The sequence below is a fragment of the Microcebus murinus genome, chromosome 7 (assembly GCF_040939455.1).
Source record: "Microcebus murinus isolate Inina chromosome 7, M.murinus_Inina_mat1.0, whole genome shotgun sequence".
Classification (NCBI taxonomy): domain Eukaryota; kingdom Metazoa; phylum Chordata; class Mammalia; order Primates; family Cheirogaleidae; genus Microcebus; species Microcebus murinus.
The window spans coordinates 97,321,335-97,336,332 of NC_134110.1; the positions used below are offsets into that span (position 1 = coordinate 97,321,335).

The following is a 14,998-nucleotide window of genomic DNA, read 5'->3' on the forward strand; positions in this document are numbered from 1 at the left end:
AAAGTGAAACAGGAAAGAGCTGATTCTCTGTTCCTATCTAACTTTTCATGCCGTGCAAATGAATTTTGAGCTTCTTTCAGGCTAGTTACACAGTGGTCAAATTTTAATATTAAGTCAGATCATATTACTCTCCTGCTCTTAACCCTCCAGTAGCTTCAGTCACACATTAATAACAATAATAATAAAAAACCCAGTGCCCTCCCTGGCCCATCGCAGCAAGGGCTATGACACTTGCTATTTCTTCTGCCTGGAATACCTTTTCCCAAGATCTTCACATTCAAGACTCTTAATTAATTTAGTTGTCAGCTCAAATGCCAATCATCAGAGGGGCCTTCTCAGATCTCCTTCATGCTCTATCCCTTACTGTGGTCTGTTTTTCCTCATGGTACTTATCCTTGCCTGAATTTATATTATTTGATTTTTAAAACCGTTGCTCTCAACAGAATGTAAGTTCCATAGGAGCAGGGACTTTATTTTATTCATGACTATGTCTCCAGCACGTAGAACATTTCCTGGCATATAATAATCGGTCAGTAACTATTTACTGAAGAACATGTAAAGAAGGAAGTGATAGTCTCAGGTATCATCTTCACTTAAGAAGAACCATCAAAGTGTCCTCCTGGCTAGTTTTCATTTTAGTAATGGGGGACATACTGGTGATTGGTGACCCAAAAGCCATTCCCACTTCCCTTCTGTGTGGCTGCTTTGCACCACTGAGACTAGAAGAGTCAAACACTTGTTTTTCCAGCCTCCGTTGCTGCTACACACAGTTCTGGCCAATGAGATGTAGGTGCAAGCTTGGTGTATGTTTCTCGGAGTGCTTCTGGTTTCCTGGTAAAAGGAACAGACAATGTTGATCCTGCTCTTCCTCCTCATTTCTGCTCAGAATCTGTGCACGAACATGGCGATGGAGCAGTGATCTTGTGACCATACGGCTACAAGCCTACGAGAAAGGCCAGACTGATATTACTGAGCTGTTCAACCCACGCAGGTGATGAGCAAATGATCGCTAACTGTTGACTGAGTTTTCTGATACTTACAGTACCATAAATTGAAACAGACACAAATGGTGACAAAAGGAAGTACAATATTCAATCCAACAAATAGTTATTGGGCAACCACTAAGTGTAAGACATTGTATTGAGTGGTAATGTGGATATAAAGAGCAACAAGTCACTGTGCCTGTTCCTAAGGAATTTCTAACTTAAATGGAGAGATGGACCCTAATAATATAAGGCAGAATGTGATCACAGTTCAAATCTGACTGTGAGCTTCACGAAGGCACTGAGTGTCCAGCTTGATGCCTGACAAATATTGGTGTGAAGTAATTATATACTAAGCCAATGTGATATAAGTTCTACCTGGGTGCATCAAGGAAGACTTCAAAGAAGTCTTGAGTGGGAGCAGGTAGGATTTTCACAGTAAAAATGATGGTAGAAATGTAGGAAGGCATTTCAGACAAAATAGGAAGCTTAGAGGCATAAAGTAAGTCATATCATATATAAGGAAATGGTCATTTCCTGTTTTCTTTAGGTAAAAAAGCATGCAACCACAGGTTGAGTACCCCTTGCCTGAAATGCTCAGGAACAGAAGTGTTTTGTTTTTTGGATTTTTTCATCTTAAAATAGCAGAAATGAAGACAAAGCATAAGAAAGCAGATGCTAATAGAGTGGACAATTTGGTGCTGGGAGGATGAGAGAGTTCTGGTCTCAGCTCTCTCTTAATTCTCCACAAACACAAACCGTGTTAAAGCAAAAGCATCTCTCTTCTGAGCTATTGTTTAAGAAAATCCTTTTGAAAGAGTTTCTTCCCTTTTTCTTGCCAAAGAAAGACAAAGCCAGACACTAGTTCAATTGGTAACGGTGGATTTTAATCAGTAATATATTATTGCAATAGGGAAGAGAGCTCAACATGAACTGAACTCAATTTTGATTTGTGCAAAGGGGCACTGGACATTTTGAAGGGAGAATGAGAGTGTGTGTGGGGGGGGGCAGTTAGGAGATCAATAGAGTTAAAGAGGTGAAAAACGACAAAGGTTTGGCCAGTGTAAAGTGATTAGGCAGCCTTGTTTGCAGGCTGGCTAGACTAGAAGTTAGGATTCCATCTTCCCACACAGACTGGGAGAAGGGCCCTATACTTCCTGATGATTACATTTCAAAAGAATGGCTTGCAAATCCTTGAGAAAGACTCTGTTGTAGGAGACACACATATATATTTTAAAGGGACAGAGGACTGATTCACAATTTTAAGCCCTTCTTTGTAAATGTTTTAAGAGAGAGTGGTCAGGAGCCTGTATCTGGTGATGGCTGGAACAAACAGTAAATTTCTTGGCAGCTTTGAGCTTTCTCAGGCAGGCACTGTAAGGACTGCTAAGGTCATCACACATCGGATGTGGCCTTTAAGTGTTAGAAATTATGTCAGTGCTTGTTTAGGTCTTTTAACGTGGGGAGTAGGAGGGAGCAGACTAAATCGTTTATGCTGGGTGTCTGTGGTTTTTATAGTTCAAGGCTGAGGCCTAATTGAGAAGCTGGCTTAGAAGAGCCTGATTAAGAGTTTGGTCAAGGAGAGACTCTGTGTCACTCTCCACTTGCCAGGATCACATCACATCTTCTTTAATGTCTAACTAAAAGAGGAAAAGTTACATTCTGTGTTTGGGGTTTTTTTTTTTTTTTTTTTTTTTTTTTACCTTATTCCAGCCAAATTAATTTCTCTCCTCTGAACTCATAGCACCTATCATCATACTTCTTATAAAGAAATTTATCCTGTCATGCCTCGTGGCAAATTTCAGCTGACTTCATCACATACCTGTTCACGTATTTATGTCTCAGCTACTAGACAACATCATAATTTCCTCCAGGAACACTGAGCCAATGTCTCTGACATTTTTTTTTTTTTTTACCAGGTATAGGTTCTGTGCAGCACTTGGACACATGGAAGAGATTCAATCAAAATCATAGGGTGTCCAGGCACCTTCATGCATTCCAAAAAATGTTAATGGGCACCCACTCTATACGTAGCATTTTGTCAAACCCTGCTGGGGATCAAACTCAAAAGACCCAGCCACAGATTTTATTTTTGGTTCCCCCACCTTTCCCTCAAAGTTCTGCTGCTTACTAGAGAGAGCTGAGATGTACTCTGACCTTGAAGCTTTTAAAACCTAAATCTGCAGAACCTGGTCCTTAGGACATTATTAGATATGTTTCAGCATACATACAATTTAGAAGCTTATTATTCAAGAATCTCTTAAAGGTAAATAGTCACAGGCTCCTTCCTAGCATATATTAAGAAGTCAGGCCCAGCACAGTAGCTCATGCCTATAATCCCAGCACTTTGGGAGGCCCAAGCAGTAGGATTCCTTGAGGTCAGGCATTCAAGACCAGCCTGAGCAAAAGCCAGATCCCGTCTCTACAAAAAAATAGAAAACTGAGTCAGGAATGGTGGCACATGCCTGTAGTTCCAGCTACTTGGGAGGCTAAGGCAGGAGGATCACTTGAGCCCAGAAATTTGAGGTTGCAGTGAGCTATGATAATACCACTGCACTGTAGCCGAGGTGATAGAGACTCTGTCTCAAAAAACAAACGAATAAATAAATAAAAAAGAAGTATAGCCACAAAGAGATAGTGCTCATACATACTAGGATAGCTCTAAACAAAAAGTCAGATAATAACAAGTATTGGCAAAGATGTGGAGAAACTGGAACCCTTCTTTACTGTTGGTGGGAGTATTAAATGGTGTAGCCACTTTGGAAATCAGTGGCAGTTTCCCAAATGTTTAGACATAGAGTCACTATACGACCTAGCAATTCTACTAATAGATTCTAATTTCACTCAACAGAAATGAAAACATATATCCATACAAAAACTTGTACATGAGTGTTTATAGCAGCATTATTCATAATAGTTAAAAGGTGGAAATGAGTGAAATGTCCATCAACTGATGAATGGATAAACAAAATGTAGTCTATCCATATAGTGGAATGCACTCCAGCAAAAAAAAGGAACGAAGTTCTGATACATGATACAACATGGATGAATGTTGAAAACATGTTAAATCAAAGAAGCCAGACACAAAAGGCCACATATTGTATGGCTGCTACATTTGTGAAATGTCCAGAATAGGCAAATTCATAGAAATAGAAATTTGATTAATGTTTGCTAGGGCTGGGATTTAGTTGGGAGGATTGGTGAGGGAGTGATAGCTAAAAGGTATGGGTTTCTATTTGAGGTGATGAAAATGTTCCAAAATTGTGGTGCGAGTTGACCGTATCTGTGACTTTAGTAAAAATCATTGAATGGTACACTTTAAATAGGTGAATTGTTTGGCATGTGAGTTATAGCTCAATGAAGCTATTATATAAAAAGAAAAATAGTCATGCAACCAATCATTTCAACAACCAAGAGATTGTGACAAAGATTCTTTGCTTGACTAAACTTTAGTCAGGCTCCTGAATTTTCTTCTAGGCCCACGTGTGCACTTCCTTGTACAATCCAGTTTTAGCAAATAATGCTGCCAAGGCAGTTTAACAAGAATCCCCCACTCCACTCCGGATACCTGAAGGAAAATTTTCACTCCCTTCTCCCTTGGTATGGACTATCCTGGCCTGCTTTCAGCAGGAATCCTGTGAGGTTGTTTCCGCCAGAATTTCCCCCAGACCTGATGTCTCCTTCCCGCAATTTCCCAAACACTGGCTCCCTGCTGCTGGGCTACACATCCCCACTTACCCCTGGTGTATGGAAATGGAGCCCAGTTCTACACTGGAGACTCGCTTCCTCTATTGCATTAGTCCTCAATAAAATGTCTTCACTTCTTTAACTTTTGTTCAGCTCTGGGATTTTTTCTTTTTGTTGCTTGTCTGTTTTTTTGACAACTGAGGACCCGAGTCCTTATTTCAAGTTCCTGTGGCCAACAGATTGGTGGTTTATAAGCAAGCACGCGTTCTTAAGCGCATTTAAGCATAAAATATTTAAATGCAGCCCTGCAATGGTTGGTAAAGTGTTGAAACGTTCCGCGTGTACGGACAGCTCCATCCTTGTCTGGCCTCTGGTCGGCGGCGAGGCCGCGGCGCGGCCGAATGTGGGGCACCTCGCGTCGCCGCGCGCCCCTCCTCCCGGCCTGAGTCAGGCGCCGCGGGAGTCCCTACGCGAGGATGCTGCGGAGAGCGCGGCCGGGACGCCGCGGGGCCTAGAGCGCAGCGTCCGGCCCTCGGCCGCCCAGCGGCGCCGCTCGGGAAGCCGGCCCGCAGCCGCGCGCTCCCCGCCGGCTACCGCTCCCGCCCTCCCCGCGGCTCCTCTGGACCTCGCGGCGGGCGGCGGTGGGGCCTGCCCTCCATGGCGTTTATCCGGAAGAAGCAGCAGGAGCAGCAGCTGCAGCTCTACTCCAAGGAGAGGTGCGTGCCCGGCCGCAGGACGCTCCGGCTGGGCCTGGTCGGGGGAGGGCGGAGGGGCGCCGGCCCGAGAGCTGAGGAGCGGGAGCCGGCGCGGGGGCCGGGGCCGGGTGCGTGTCCGGGGCTCGGGCTGGAGGCCGTGGCCAAAGCCCGGGGTCGGGGTCAGAGCCCGCGGGGGTCAGGGGCCACAGCCCCGGCTGGGCCCGAGCCCCGCGGAACCCCGCCGGGAGCGCAGGTGCCGGCAGCCGCGGTGGCTCGCCCGGAAGGCCGCGCGGTGCCTGAGCGCTGATCCTTCCGCGGGGCGCGCGAGCCGGGGCGTTTGACTGGGAGGAGAAGTAAGCGAGCTCGGCCGACACCCTCCATTCTGACCCTTTCTCTCTACCCTTGTCGCCCTTAACCGGCCTCGGGGCCGAGCACTGGGGTCCGGGGCCGCACGACTGCTGTGCCCGAGCGGGAGCGGGCGGGCCGGCGACCATCCGCCCGCACCGGCGTGGAAGCTGGTGCCTCACATCACCGGGCCTTTTTTCTGCCGACTCCTTCAGGCGAAAGCAAATGCAGGACCTAGTGGGCTGGGAGGACGACCGCCAGAAAGGCCTTACTCTGAGAACAGCGAGGGTCCTCTCCCCTAAACGTTTGCCCCCGAGCATGGGACCTTATGAGTGTACTGGAAACCTGTGCGTGGGAAAGCGCGGCGCGCAGAACCGTCCTGAGCACCAGCAGCCGGGTCAGGATTTGGGCTCCCACCAGCCAAGCTAAAATGGTCTCACAGCCCGGCCCTGTCAGAGTTTCTGAACCTGTCACCAGGGGAAGTCTCATTAACAAAGCTCACTTCGGCTATTTGTGTACTTCCCAGTGCATTAATAATGACCAAAACAACTTGCTGATCAACTTGCTGGGTCTGCAGCCCCAGGTGCGGAAAGGAAAGCGGGCTAAATCCTTTCACATATACACTCTTGATTTGTGAGAGCTAGTTATCTCTGAGAGCTGCTAGCCTATCACGCTGTTGTCTCATCAGTGGATACCAGCAAAGCAGGTGGTATAAACATGGAAATACAAGTGAGACTTTAAGGTTTGTCCACATTGTTTTGTAGACATTGACTCGACCCATTGATCCTAAACATTCATATCCCTCCCTAATCTGTAATGTTGGCCAAGATATCCAGTCTGAAATTTCATTTCCCTACTGTAGAGAGAAAAAGATAAGACATACAGCATATGGCTTCCAAAAACGTTTTTGGTAGTGTGATTAGGTTTTAGTCACAGAAAGGCTTGTTTATTAATTAATAATTGAGCCATAACTAAAATAACTCACACTTGTGGATGCTCTTCTGACAGCATTTATAATGGCTGCTTCATGTGGAAAGAGCTTGAGTGGATTTTGTTTCGTACCAACAACATTAAGACTTGTTGGCATGCTTTATCATTAAATAGGTGAATGTTCAGATTTACATTGTGAGAACTTTGAAACACTTGGATGCCATCTTATTTTATGATCTGAGAGTCATTGGCAACAATTCTGTGGCCTCTGATACACAGGAAAGCCTGTTTTGTTTGGCTGGACCTGTTATTTCAATGGAAATAATTTATGTTTAATTTGGTTAGCTTATACAGCTCTACACAATCACGCAAACCTTATTATGTATAACTAACTGCTTTGTTAGAATCCATTGATCAGACAGGAGGCATCAACTATTCCTGAGCAGCAGTAACCTGAAAAAGTTGGTGCTATTTATTTGAATTCTACTTGCTGACTGCCCACATTCATTAATGCTCTGCCCTGTGGCCTTGCAACCTTGGGCTGATGGGCATACTCTGACCAGGATGTTGTATATGGAATATCAATTTGAATGACAGGAATCTGTCTCACAATCAGGTGTGCACCAGCATCAAGCAGTCTTTTTATAAATCTTAGAATTTATTCTGAAAGACAAGAATATTTTAAACTAACTTTATTGAGCCTCCTATTTATCATTTCTGCCCAGAATTTTCCTGGCTTATCCCCTTGCAACAATAAATACAAATTAACAAACAAATTGTTATAGGTCCTTGGCTCTCTTATACCCAAAAGAACTGTTACTTTCCTTGGGAAATGTGAAGAGAGTGTTTCAGAGGTGACAGGCCTGCCCTGGTCATTGTGAGTTCTTTGGCCTGTCTCATGCTGATTTAGGGATTTTAGATTTCTAAAGCTACCAAATAATGGCCCCAGAAAAAGAGAAACTTGAAGTTAGCTTGATTTCTCTTATTGTTAAGTTGATGCTACTGCATTTAGAGTTAAGTAATATTTCTATAAAAGTAGAAGCAGAGAGAAGGATTGAGAGATTCTTGCATTAGTGGCTTAGACCAAGGTGGTGGCACAAGAAAGGGAGAAAAGCAGATGGAATTTAAATGATTTTAGGACATAGGCTTGACAGGTCTTGGTATGGCACCTGAGAGTTGATACAGGAAGAACCACAGCTAGGATATATCAGATAAATACAGGACAGCTATTTGAATCTGAATTTCAGATAAACAATGAATAATTTTTTAGTATATATGTCCTGTGCAATATTTGGGACATACTTACACTACTAATTTTTAGTGTATATTGTTTATCTGAAGTTGAAATATAACTTGTCATCCTGTGCTTTTATGTGCTAAACATAGCAATCCTACTTTCAGGCTTCTAGTTTGAATAACTGTGTGGTGGTGCCATTTATTGGCGATGTTTATAAAGAAGTTCTCTGGTAATTTTCAGGATTAGAAAACAAATAGACATTTGGCCATCCAAATTAAGCACACTAGTATCCTGGTTAAGATTTAGATAGCAGGAACCATATCAATTTTACTGGTTTTTAAAAATATCCTTTGCAGGTGTTGATGAAGGTAAATGGGAAAAATTTTAAAAAAGCAATTCACTTATTTTCCTTGGATTTGTCAGGAATGGCAGCTGTGTACAGTGGGTTAGCAGATGAGGATATTCTACAAACTGCTGCCATTTAAGATACTTCTGTTTTACAATTTAGGAGTAGAATAATTGTTAAATATTTTTTTTGTCTTCGCATCTAGTCGTGGTATGGTGGCATGAGAGCTATTTTTACCTTGGATGATGTAGAAATCTAGATAGTTGAGGCATGTTCCTCCTGAGAGTCATAGTTTCATCTCTATAATGTCATAGAATAAATTCTTAGTTGTGGTTTGTAAGCTGTCATTCCAAGATGAAACATTAGTAATCCTGAATTTTATATGGGGTGCTTACATATTACATTAATAGTTTTATAGGCACTTCTGAGATTTCGGCTTTACTTCAGATGTTCCATGAGTGTGTTGGTATTAAATTTCTTTTACTCACCATGTTTGGTCAGTCTATTGAGTCGGTATTTATTATACTAAAGGCACTTATTTGTTGAGAAGGCAGAGTGATTAGTTGTTGCACTCCTATTTAACCTATCATTTGTAAGGCTGATCATCCCAGTCTTTTAATGTCTCTTGTGGGATATACCAGGTGTTGAAAATGGAGACAAACTGTAGAGTCAGCACTCAATTAGTGAGCAATGCTGATGGGGCCCAAGAACTCAAGCTAACTATGACCTAAAGAAATAGGGTTTATTTTTCTTCAATGAAAAAACAGGCTGGGCACAGTGGCTCATGCCTGGAATCCTAGCACTCTGGGAGGCCAAGGCGGGTGTGTCCAGTAAATAGTTTAGAATTCTTAATTTCTTGGTGAATTGAATCTTTTATCAATATATAATGACTCTTCTAATAATGATTTTTAAAATTTTACCTGATATTAATATAGCTTTATCAGTTCTCTTTTGGTTATTTACATTATATAGAATTTTTCATTGTTTTAACTTTTCTGTGTCCTTAGGTTTTAGACATGTTTCTTATAAGTATTAGCTTACAACTGGACTTTTTATAATTCATTTTGTTAATTTTTGTCCTAATAAATTAGTCTATTTACATTTATTATTACAGAGCTTTTTGGACTCATTTTTTTATTTTATTCTTTTATTTTGCCTTTTTCCCCTCTCCCTCCAGATTAAATAAGGCCCCCTTGCTCCCTTTTATTTTTCCCTGAGGAGTATGGAAGTTTTATATTCTGTTTCCATTTTTCTAAAGCTTATCCTCAAAATGTTAACATATTTAAGATCTGAAGTTAATCATTCTCTTTACCCTCCTCTCTAACAATGTAAGGACCTTGGAATACTTAACTCCTGTCACCCTATCCTAAGTTATAATCTGTTCTTGTCCAGTATTTTTGATCTGTGTTTTAAGCCTACAAATTAGACATTATAATTATGTAATTTGTGCCTCTACAGTTTTACATGCATATTTACCACTGCCTTTGCTCAGCATTCCTTGTATGCCATGTCTTCCTTATGGTATTATTTTCTTTCCTGAAGAATACCCTGTAGAAGTTCCTCTGAGCAGGTCTGATGATAATAAACTGTCTTGGTTTCTATCTGTCTGAACATATCCTTATTTTGCCCTTGTTTTAAAAATCAGTTTTGCTAGATGTATAATTCTCTCAGCATTTTGAAGCGGGCCTGGGAATAGGTGCCAGACTTGCTAGAGGAGCACTGGGTGGGAGAAACTCATAGAGAAAAGGTCAGTAATAGGTGTGCCCTGTACCCAGGGCAGCACTGAGCTTCCTGGATGAGACAGCTTCAGACTCCAGGAGAAACGCAGACCCCATGGAGTGACCCGGGACTAGGAAGCAGCCAGCCTGTGCTGCGATAGAACCCTGGCTCGCCCAGTTCAGCTTAGCATTTGTGGCTGTGGGTTGTCCTCACCCCCTTGCTGGCTTGACTGGGAGCTACGTGTGTATGGCATGGTAGGGTAGGGGCAGGATTCGTTGCATCAGTGTTCATGGTTAGGGAAGCACCAGTACTTTTCCTGGCATGGTTAGGGCACCCGGATTGATTGCCTTAAACACAAAGTCATAGCAGGTTTCCCTGCAGCTTTGCAGGGGCCACCTTCTCTTCTTGGAGAGCAGCCTGCAACAAACCAACATTGTTCAAGTCGAATTGTTTTTTGTAAGTGATCTGTCTTTTCTCTGGCTGCTTTTAAGCTATCTCATCTTTGTAGTGTTATGCTGTTTGTCTAGATATAGAATTCTTTCTCTCCATCTATCCTTCCTAAAGCTGAAATAGTTTTGGAAAATTTGGAGCCAAGATTTTAGCTCTTGGAACATGGCTTCTCTCTCCCATTCTTTTATGTCTTATGACTCTTTAATATTTATCATCTTTATTTTTCTGTGGTGCATTGTGGGTTATTTAAATGCATCTTACAATTTACTAATTTTCTTTCCAGTTGTCTAATTTGCTGTTTAACCCATTATTTACAATTTTAATTTCAATTATTTTAAAACTTCTAGTTTTATTTGGCTCATTTTTGTAATTACCTAGCCATTTTATTTCTTTAAACATACCTATAGAATAATGTGATGCAGATTATAAAATATTGGTAGCCTTTATATGTTTGATTGAGTAGTTTGTTGCTTCTGACTCTTATTCAGTAATTATACTTCCCCATGTGTTTTATGATTTTTGATTGCATCTTCTTGTTCCTTGGAAGTTTATCCTTAGGAGTTTTTTGAGGCTTAGCTTTGAAGTATGTTTTTCCAGTAAGTTTGCATTTGTTTTAGCCTGGGGTCGGAGGAGGGACCACATTAGTTTTGGGTTTTACCATACTGTCCCCTGCAGATGGGCCCATAAAGAATTCAGGCTTTCTGTTACTCAAAGGCTTGGACAGAGGCCCGAGGAAAAAGCCTTCAGTGCCTGCTGATTTCTCTGAATTTATGCTTTGTGTTTGTTTCACACTTCCAAGACTTTCCCTTACTTTTTCAGCACTTCAGCCAAATATTTGAAAATATTTTTTCATTATTTATCCAGTAATTTTAGAGGCTCCGTGGTGAGATTGTTTCTCTATACCTTTGAACTAACTTCCATAATGCCCCAAATGGAATTCCCCCTGATTTCTTTAAGCTCAGGTTTGTTTAATAAATCTGTAGACTCATTGGTTACGATGGGACCCGTGAGGGACTCTAATCTATATCTCCCCTCAATTTTATAGTTGAAGAACATGAGGCATAAGTAAATAAAGTGATTGAACTAAGGTCAGGCGGCTACGTCATGGCTGAGCTGTGGCCAGAACAAAAGTTCTTTGATCCATGACCAGCCTCTTCACTGTAACATGCTGCTTCTGTTTCAGGTGGTAGGCATGTGGGCTACTGGCCAATGCTTATTTTTATGGTATCCCTGAAGTTTAGAATGATTCAGGAATGAACGAAACCTGGTTTGTGTAGATATCAGGACCTCATTACTCAAAGTGTGGTCCCCCGGCCAGAAGTATGGGCATGCCTTGAGCTTGTACGAAATGCAGATTCTCAGGGCCCATCCCACAGCTGCTGCCTCAGAGTCGCATTTTAGCAAGATCCCCAGATGATTGTGTGCAAATTAAAGTGTGAGACACACTGCTCTAGATAACAGTAATTAAGCATTCATCTTGATGTTTCTGTTTGTTCCTCCAAACTATGCTTCCTTCTTTATCTTCTATATAGGACAGATGAAGAAGGCTTGATGAGGAAGTTGAAGGGCTTTGACGGCATAGGTGATATTTTTACCATTTCTTCTCAGAGGTTGTTAAGACTTGAGAATAGAGTCAGCTGGTTTAATGGATGGTGACAAAGAAAGGGATTTTGATATGTGAACCATCTTGGCCAGGAAATAAGTGCATCTCACATGGTCAGGGCAGATGTAAGTGATAGCGAGAGTTTTAACCTTACTACTGAGGCAGAGGGCTTAAAAGACCAGATGAAATAATGAAATTGGAGGGCCGCAGGCCTGAGGTGAATCGCTTCTGAGGGTGAGGAAAGGCGAGTAATTTACTTGAGAAAACAAGTACATGGACTAGAAATAATAGTCACTTGGATGTCTCTGTGCAAATGTGTAGAACATGGATAATAAACTGAACCGGGTCTTATTATACAAAAAAAGATAAATGTGTCTTTTAGGTGTCACTGAAGCTTGGTAGGATGGGACTCAAGATTGGAATCCAGTGCTGAAAAGCTACAGACCTCTTTGAAAGGAAAGACCAGTCAGGAGGGGAGGCAGTGGGCTCTGAATGTCAAGGAGATACATATCTACAGGGGAGTCCATGAACCCCAGGGAAAACACTCAGAGAACATATTGGAAAGAGGAACAGAGATAACACAATTGTGTTCATTTGTCACAGGCCACAGAAGTGGGTAGAAAAATGGTGGCTGCGTACCTGGTATAGAGGAGGAAACAGGAAGTGGCAATACGTATACCTCCTGAAATGCTCAGTGAGATCTAATTACAGTTCCTTGACTTCCTTTGTTGCAGTTTTAATTTATCCTAAGGCAGAAACTTGAGAACTTTACTTAATTCTGAACATTAAAGAGAAATTAATTAGCCAAGTAGAAATGAACGAAGCCTTCAGAAAAAGCAAGTCATGTCAAGTTATTTATTACTGAAGCCCCAGGGGATTAAGAAGAATAATGTCATATATAGAACCTAGATTTTTAAGAACGCTGACACTGAAAGTTTCAGAGAAAAAAAGATAGGTATTAATACTGGGCAGTTGTGGAAAGCATATTGACCCAGGAAATTTATGCAACTGTCCAAAATATAATTTAAAAAATCCAATCCAAGTGGTCTTTGGTGAAGAGTTACAGGAAATCAGGCAAATAAATACACATAGAATGGTTGTACAGGTAGTGTTCCTCTGAGCTTATTATTTATATATATATTATATTATATATATAATATTATATATAATATTATATTATATATATTGTATATAATATATTATGTTATATATATTATATATTATATTATATATATATTATATTATATATATATATAAAGCAAGGTTATACACAGTTAGCTTCAAGAAAGTTAAAGTCTGGCCGGGCGCTGTGGCTCACGCCTATAATCCTAGCACTCTGGGAGGCTGAGGCGGGAGGATTGCTTGAGGTCAGGAGTTCGAAACCAGCCTGAGCAAGAGTGAGACCCCATCTCTACTATAAATAGAAAGAAATTAATTGGCCAACTAATATATATAGAAAAAATTAGCCAGGCATGCCTGTAATCCCAGCTACTCGGGAGGCTGAGGCAAGAGGATTGCTTGAGCCCAGGAGTTTGAGGTTGCTGTGAGCTAGGCTGACGCCATGGCACTCACTCTAGCCTGGGCAACAAAATGAGACTCTGTCTCAAAAAAAAAAAAGAAAAGAAAGAAAGTTAAAGTCCCAAATGAGTAGAGGCTTTAGAAAATGCTGCAGATTAAAAAAAGCAAAACCAAAATCTTCTGAAGTTGTATTTCCAACAAAAAAATACTAGGCTTCTGCCTAGGGCCCAGCCCAGTAGTGGTAACATTGATTTATGACAGAGAAAGTGGCTCTTATCTTGTTCTCTGTTAATAATATTGACCATCAGTCTGAAAGAGACAGGATGAACTTTCATAAGATGGCTGAGAATGCAAAGGGCATCCACGTGTTTATGTCTCCTGGCATAAAATCCCAGGAAAGTTTGAGTTTAGAAGCACAATGATAATGTTAGTTCTAAACTAGTTGATGTATTGTAATAAATATATGGAAGAGCTAGTTGTCTTTGAAAGCTGCTTGTGCTTCATGTCAATAAAAGTACACCATTGTCTTATTGAAGAATACTTATCCTATTTTTCCCTCTCTATAAGGCAAGTGGGGAGATCAAAAGAAAGTAGAAAGGGTTGCATAGCTCCAGCCATTCAAAGGGTATTCAGTCATTAAGACACAGGCTAAAAAATAAGGGGCAAGGTAATTAGTGAGTATCTCTCTGATGTATATCTTTCTGGAAATTATCTGGTATATCAAAGGACTGTTCCTAGCAATCCTAGATCTTGTGATTGTATTGAAATTCAGATTAAATATAGATAGTGAGCATTTTATATTGTACTCTGGCAGTTTAGCCTGTGATTAATTCTTGTTCACAGACTTAAAAATGGAGGACAGGTCAGTAAGAGTTACCTATTAGGATGGGAAAACTGGTTCCTGCTATCATTATTTTTAATTTTATGAGTTAACTTTTCTTTTGATTCAGATTATTATTTTTTAGTGAGCAATCTCTTCCCGTGTCATGAATATAATTTCTTCTTTGCAAGGACATTAATTATAGCACTTGGACCTTTTCTTCTGTTCTCTGCATTGTCTCTAGTCCTTCACATTGCATTCTTCCTGCTTGTTTGGATCTTGTTCTTTCATGTTCAAGGTTGCTGATCTTGGGTGGCCATTCATATTTAAGTGTGAACCTGTAATTCCGTGTCACAGGGATTGGGCTGTTTCTGTTGGGCTTCCTTCTGAGATGATATAGTAGAGACCTGGCTCTTTCAGTTGCCACTATCTGCAGGACTTTTCTCTAGTGCGATTTCAATTTTTCCAGAGCAAATTTACCAGACTTCTGCTTGGAGTAGTGTATGTCTTCCTTCTAATATTCATGTATCCTGCTTTTTGCTTAGTTGCTCTCTTTTCACTCTACAATCTTGCTCTCCTGGTATGTAATTTGGAGGTTCCTGTTCCATTTTATGTAGAAAAACCATGTGCCAGAGTGGGGTGGGGATAACCCATCAGGAAAATAA

General features: G+C 41.3%; 1 protein-coding gene and 1 long non-coding RNA gene across 5 annotated transcripts in view; one reads left to right on the forward strand and one right to left on the reverse strand.

Annotated features, from left to right (window-relative positions):
- Positions 1–456: 456 nt before the first annotated feature.
- LOC142871952 (uncharacterized) lies at positions 457–5,004 on the reverse strand. Its single transcript, XR_012920226.1, has 2 exons — positions 4,722–5,004; positions 457–943 (listed from the first exon to the last, which is right to left on the reverse strand). It is a non-coding gene; the product is annotated as an uncharacterized LOC142871952 (long non-coding RNA).
- Positions 5,005–5,111: 107 nt separating this feature from the next.
- The window catches only part of NSMAF (neutral sphingomyelinase activation associated factor), a 62,313-nt gene continuing 52,426 nt past the window's right edge, over positions 5,112–14,998 (forward strand). The window contains exon 1 of one of the 4 annotated variants that reach the window (XM_020288796.2): positions 5,112–5,386. In XM_020288796.2, coding sequence (XP_020144385.2) covers positions 5,328–5,386 — 59 coding nt within the window. In that variant the 5' untranslated portion in view covers positions 5,112–5,327. The remainder of the gene's footprint in view (positions 5,387–14,998) is intronic. The other 3 variants (XM_012746582.3, XM_012746583.3, XM_020288795.2) reach the window with 3 other exon arrangements.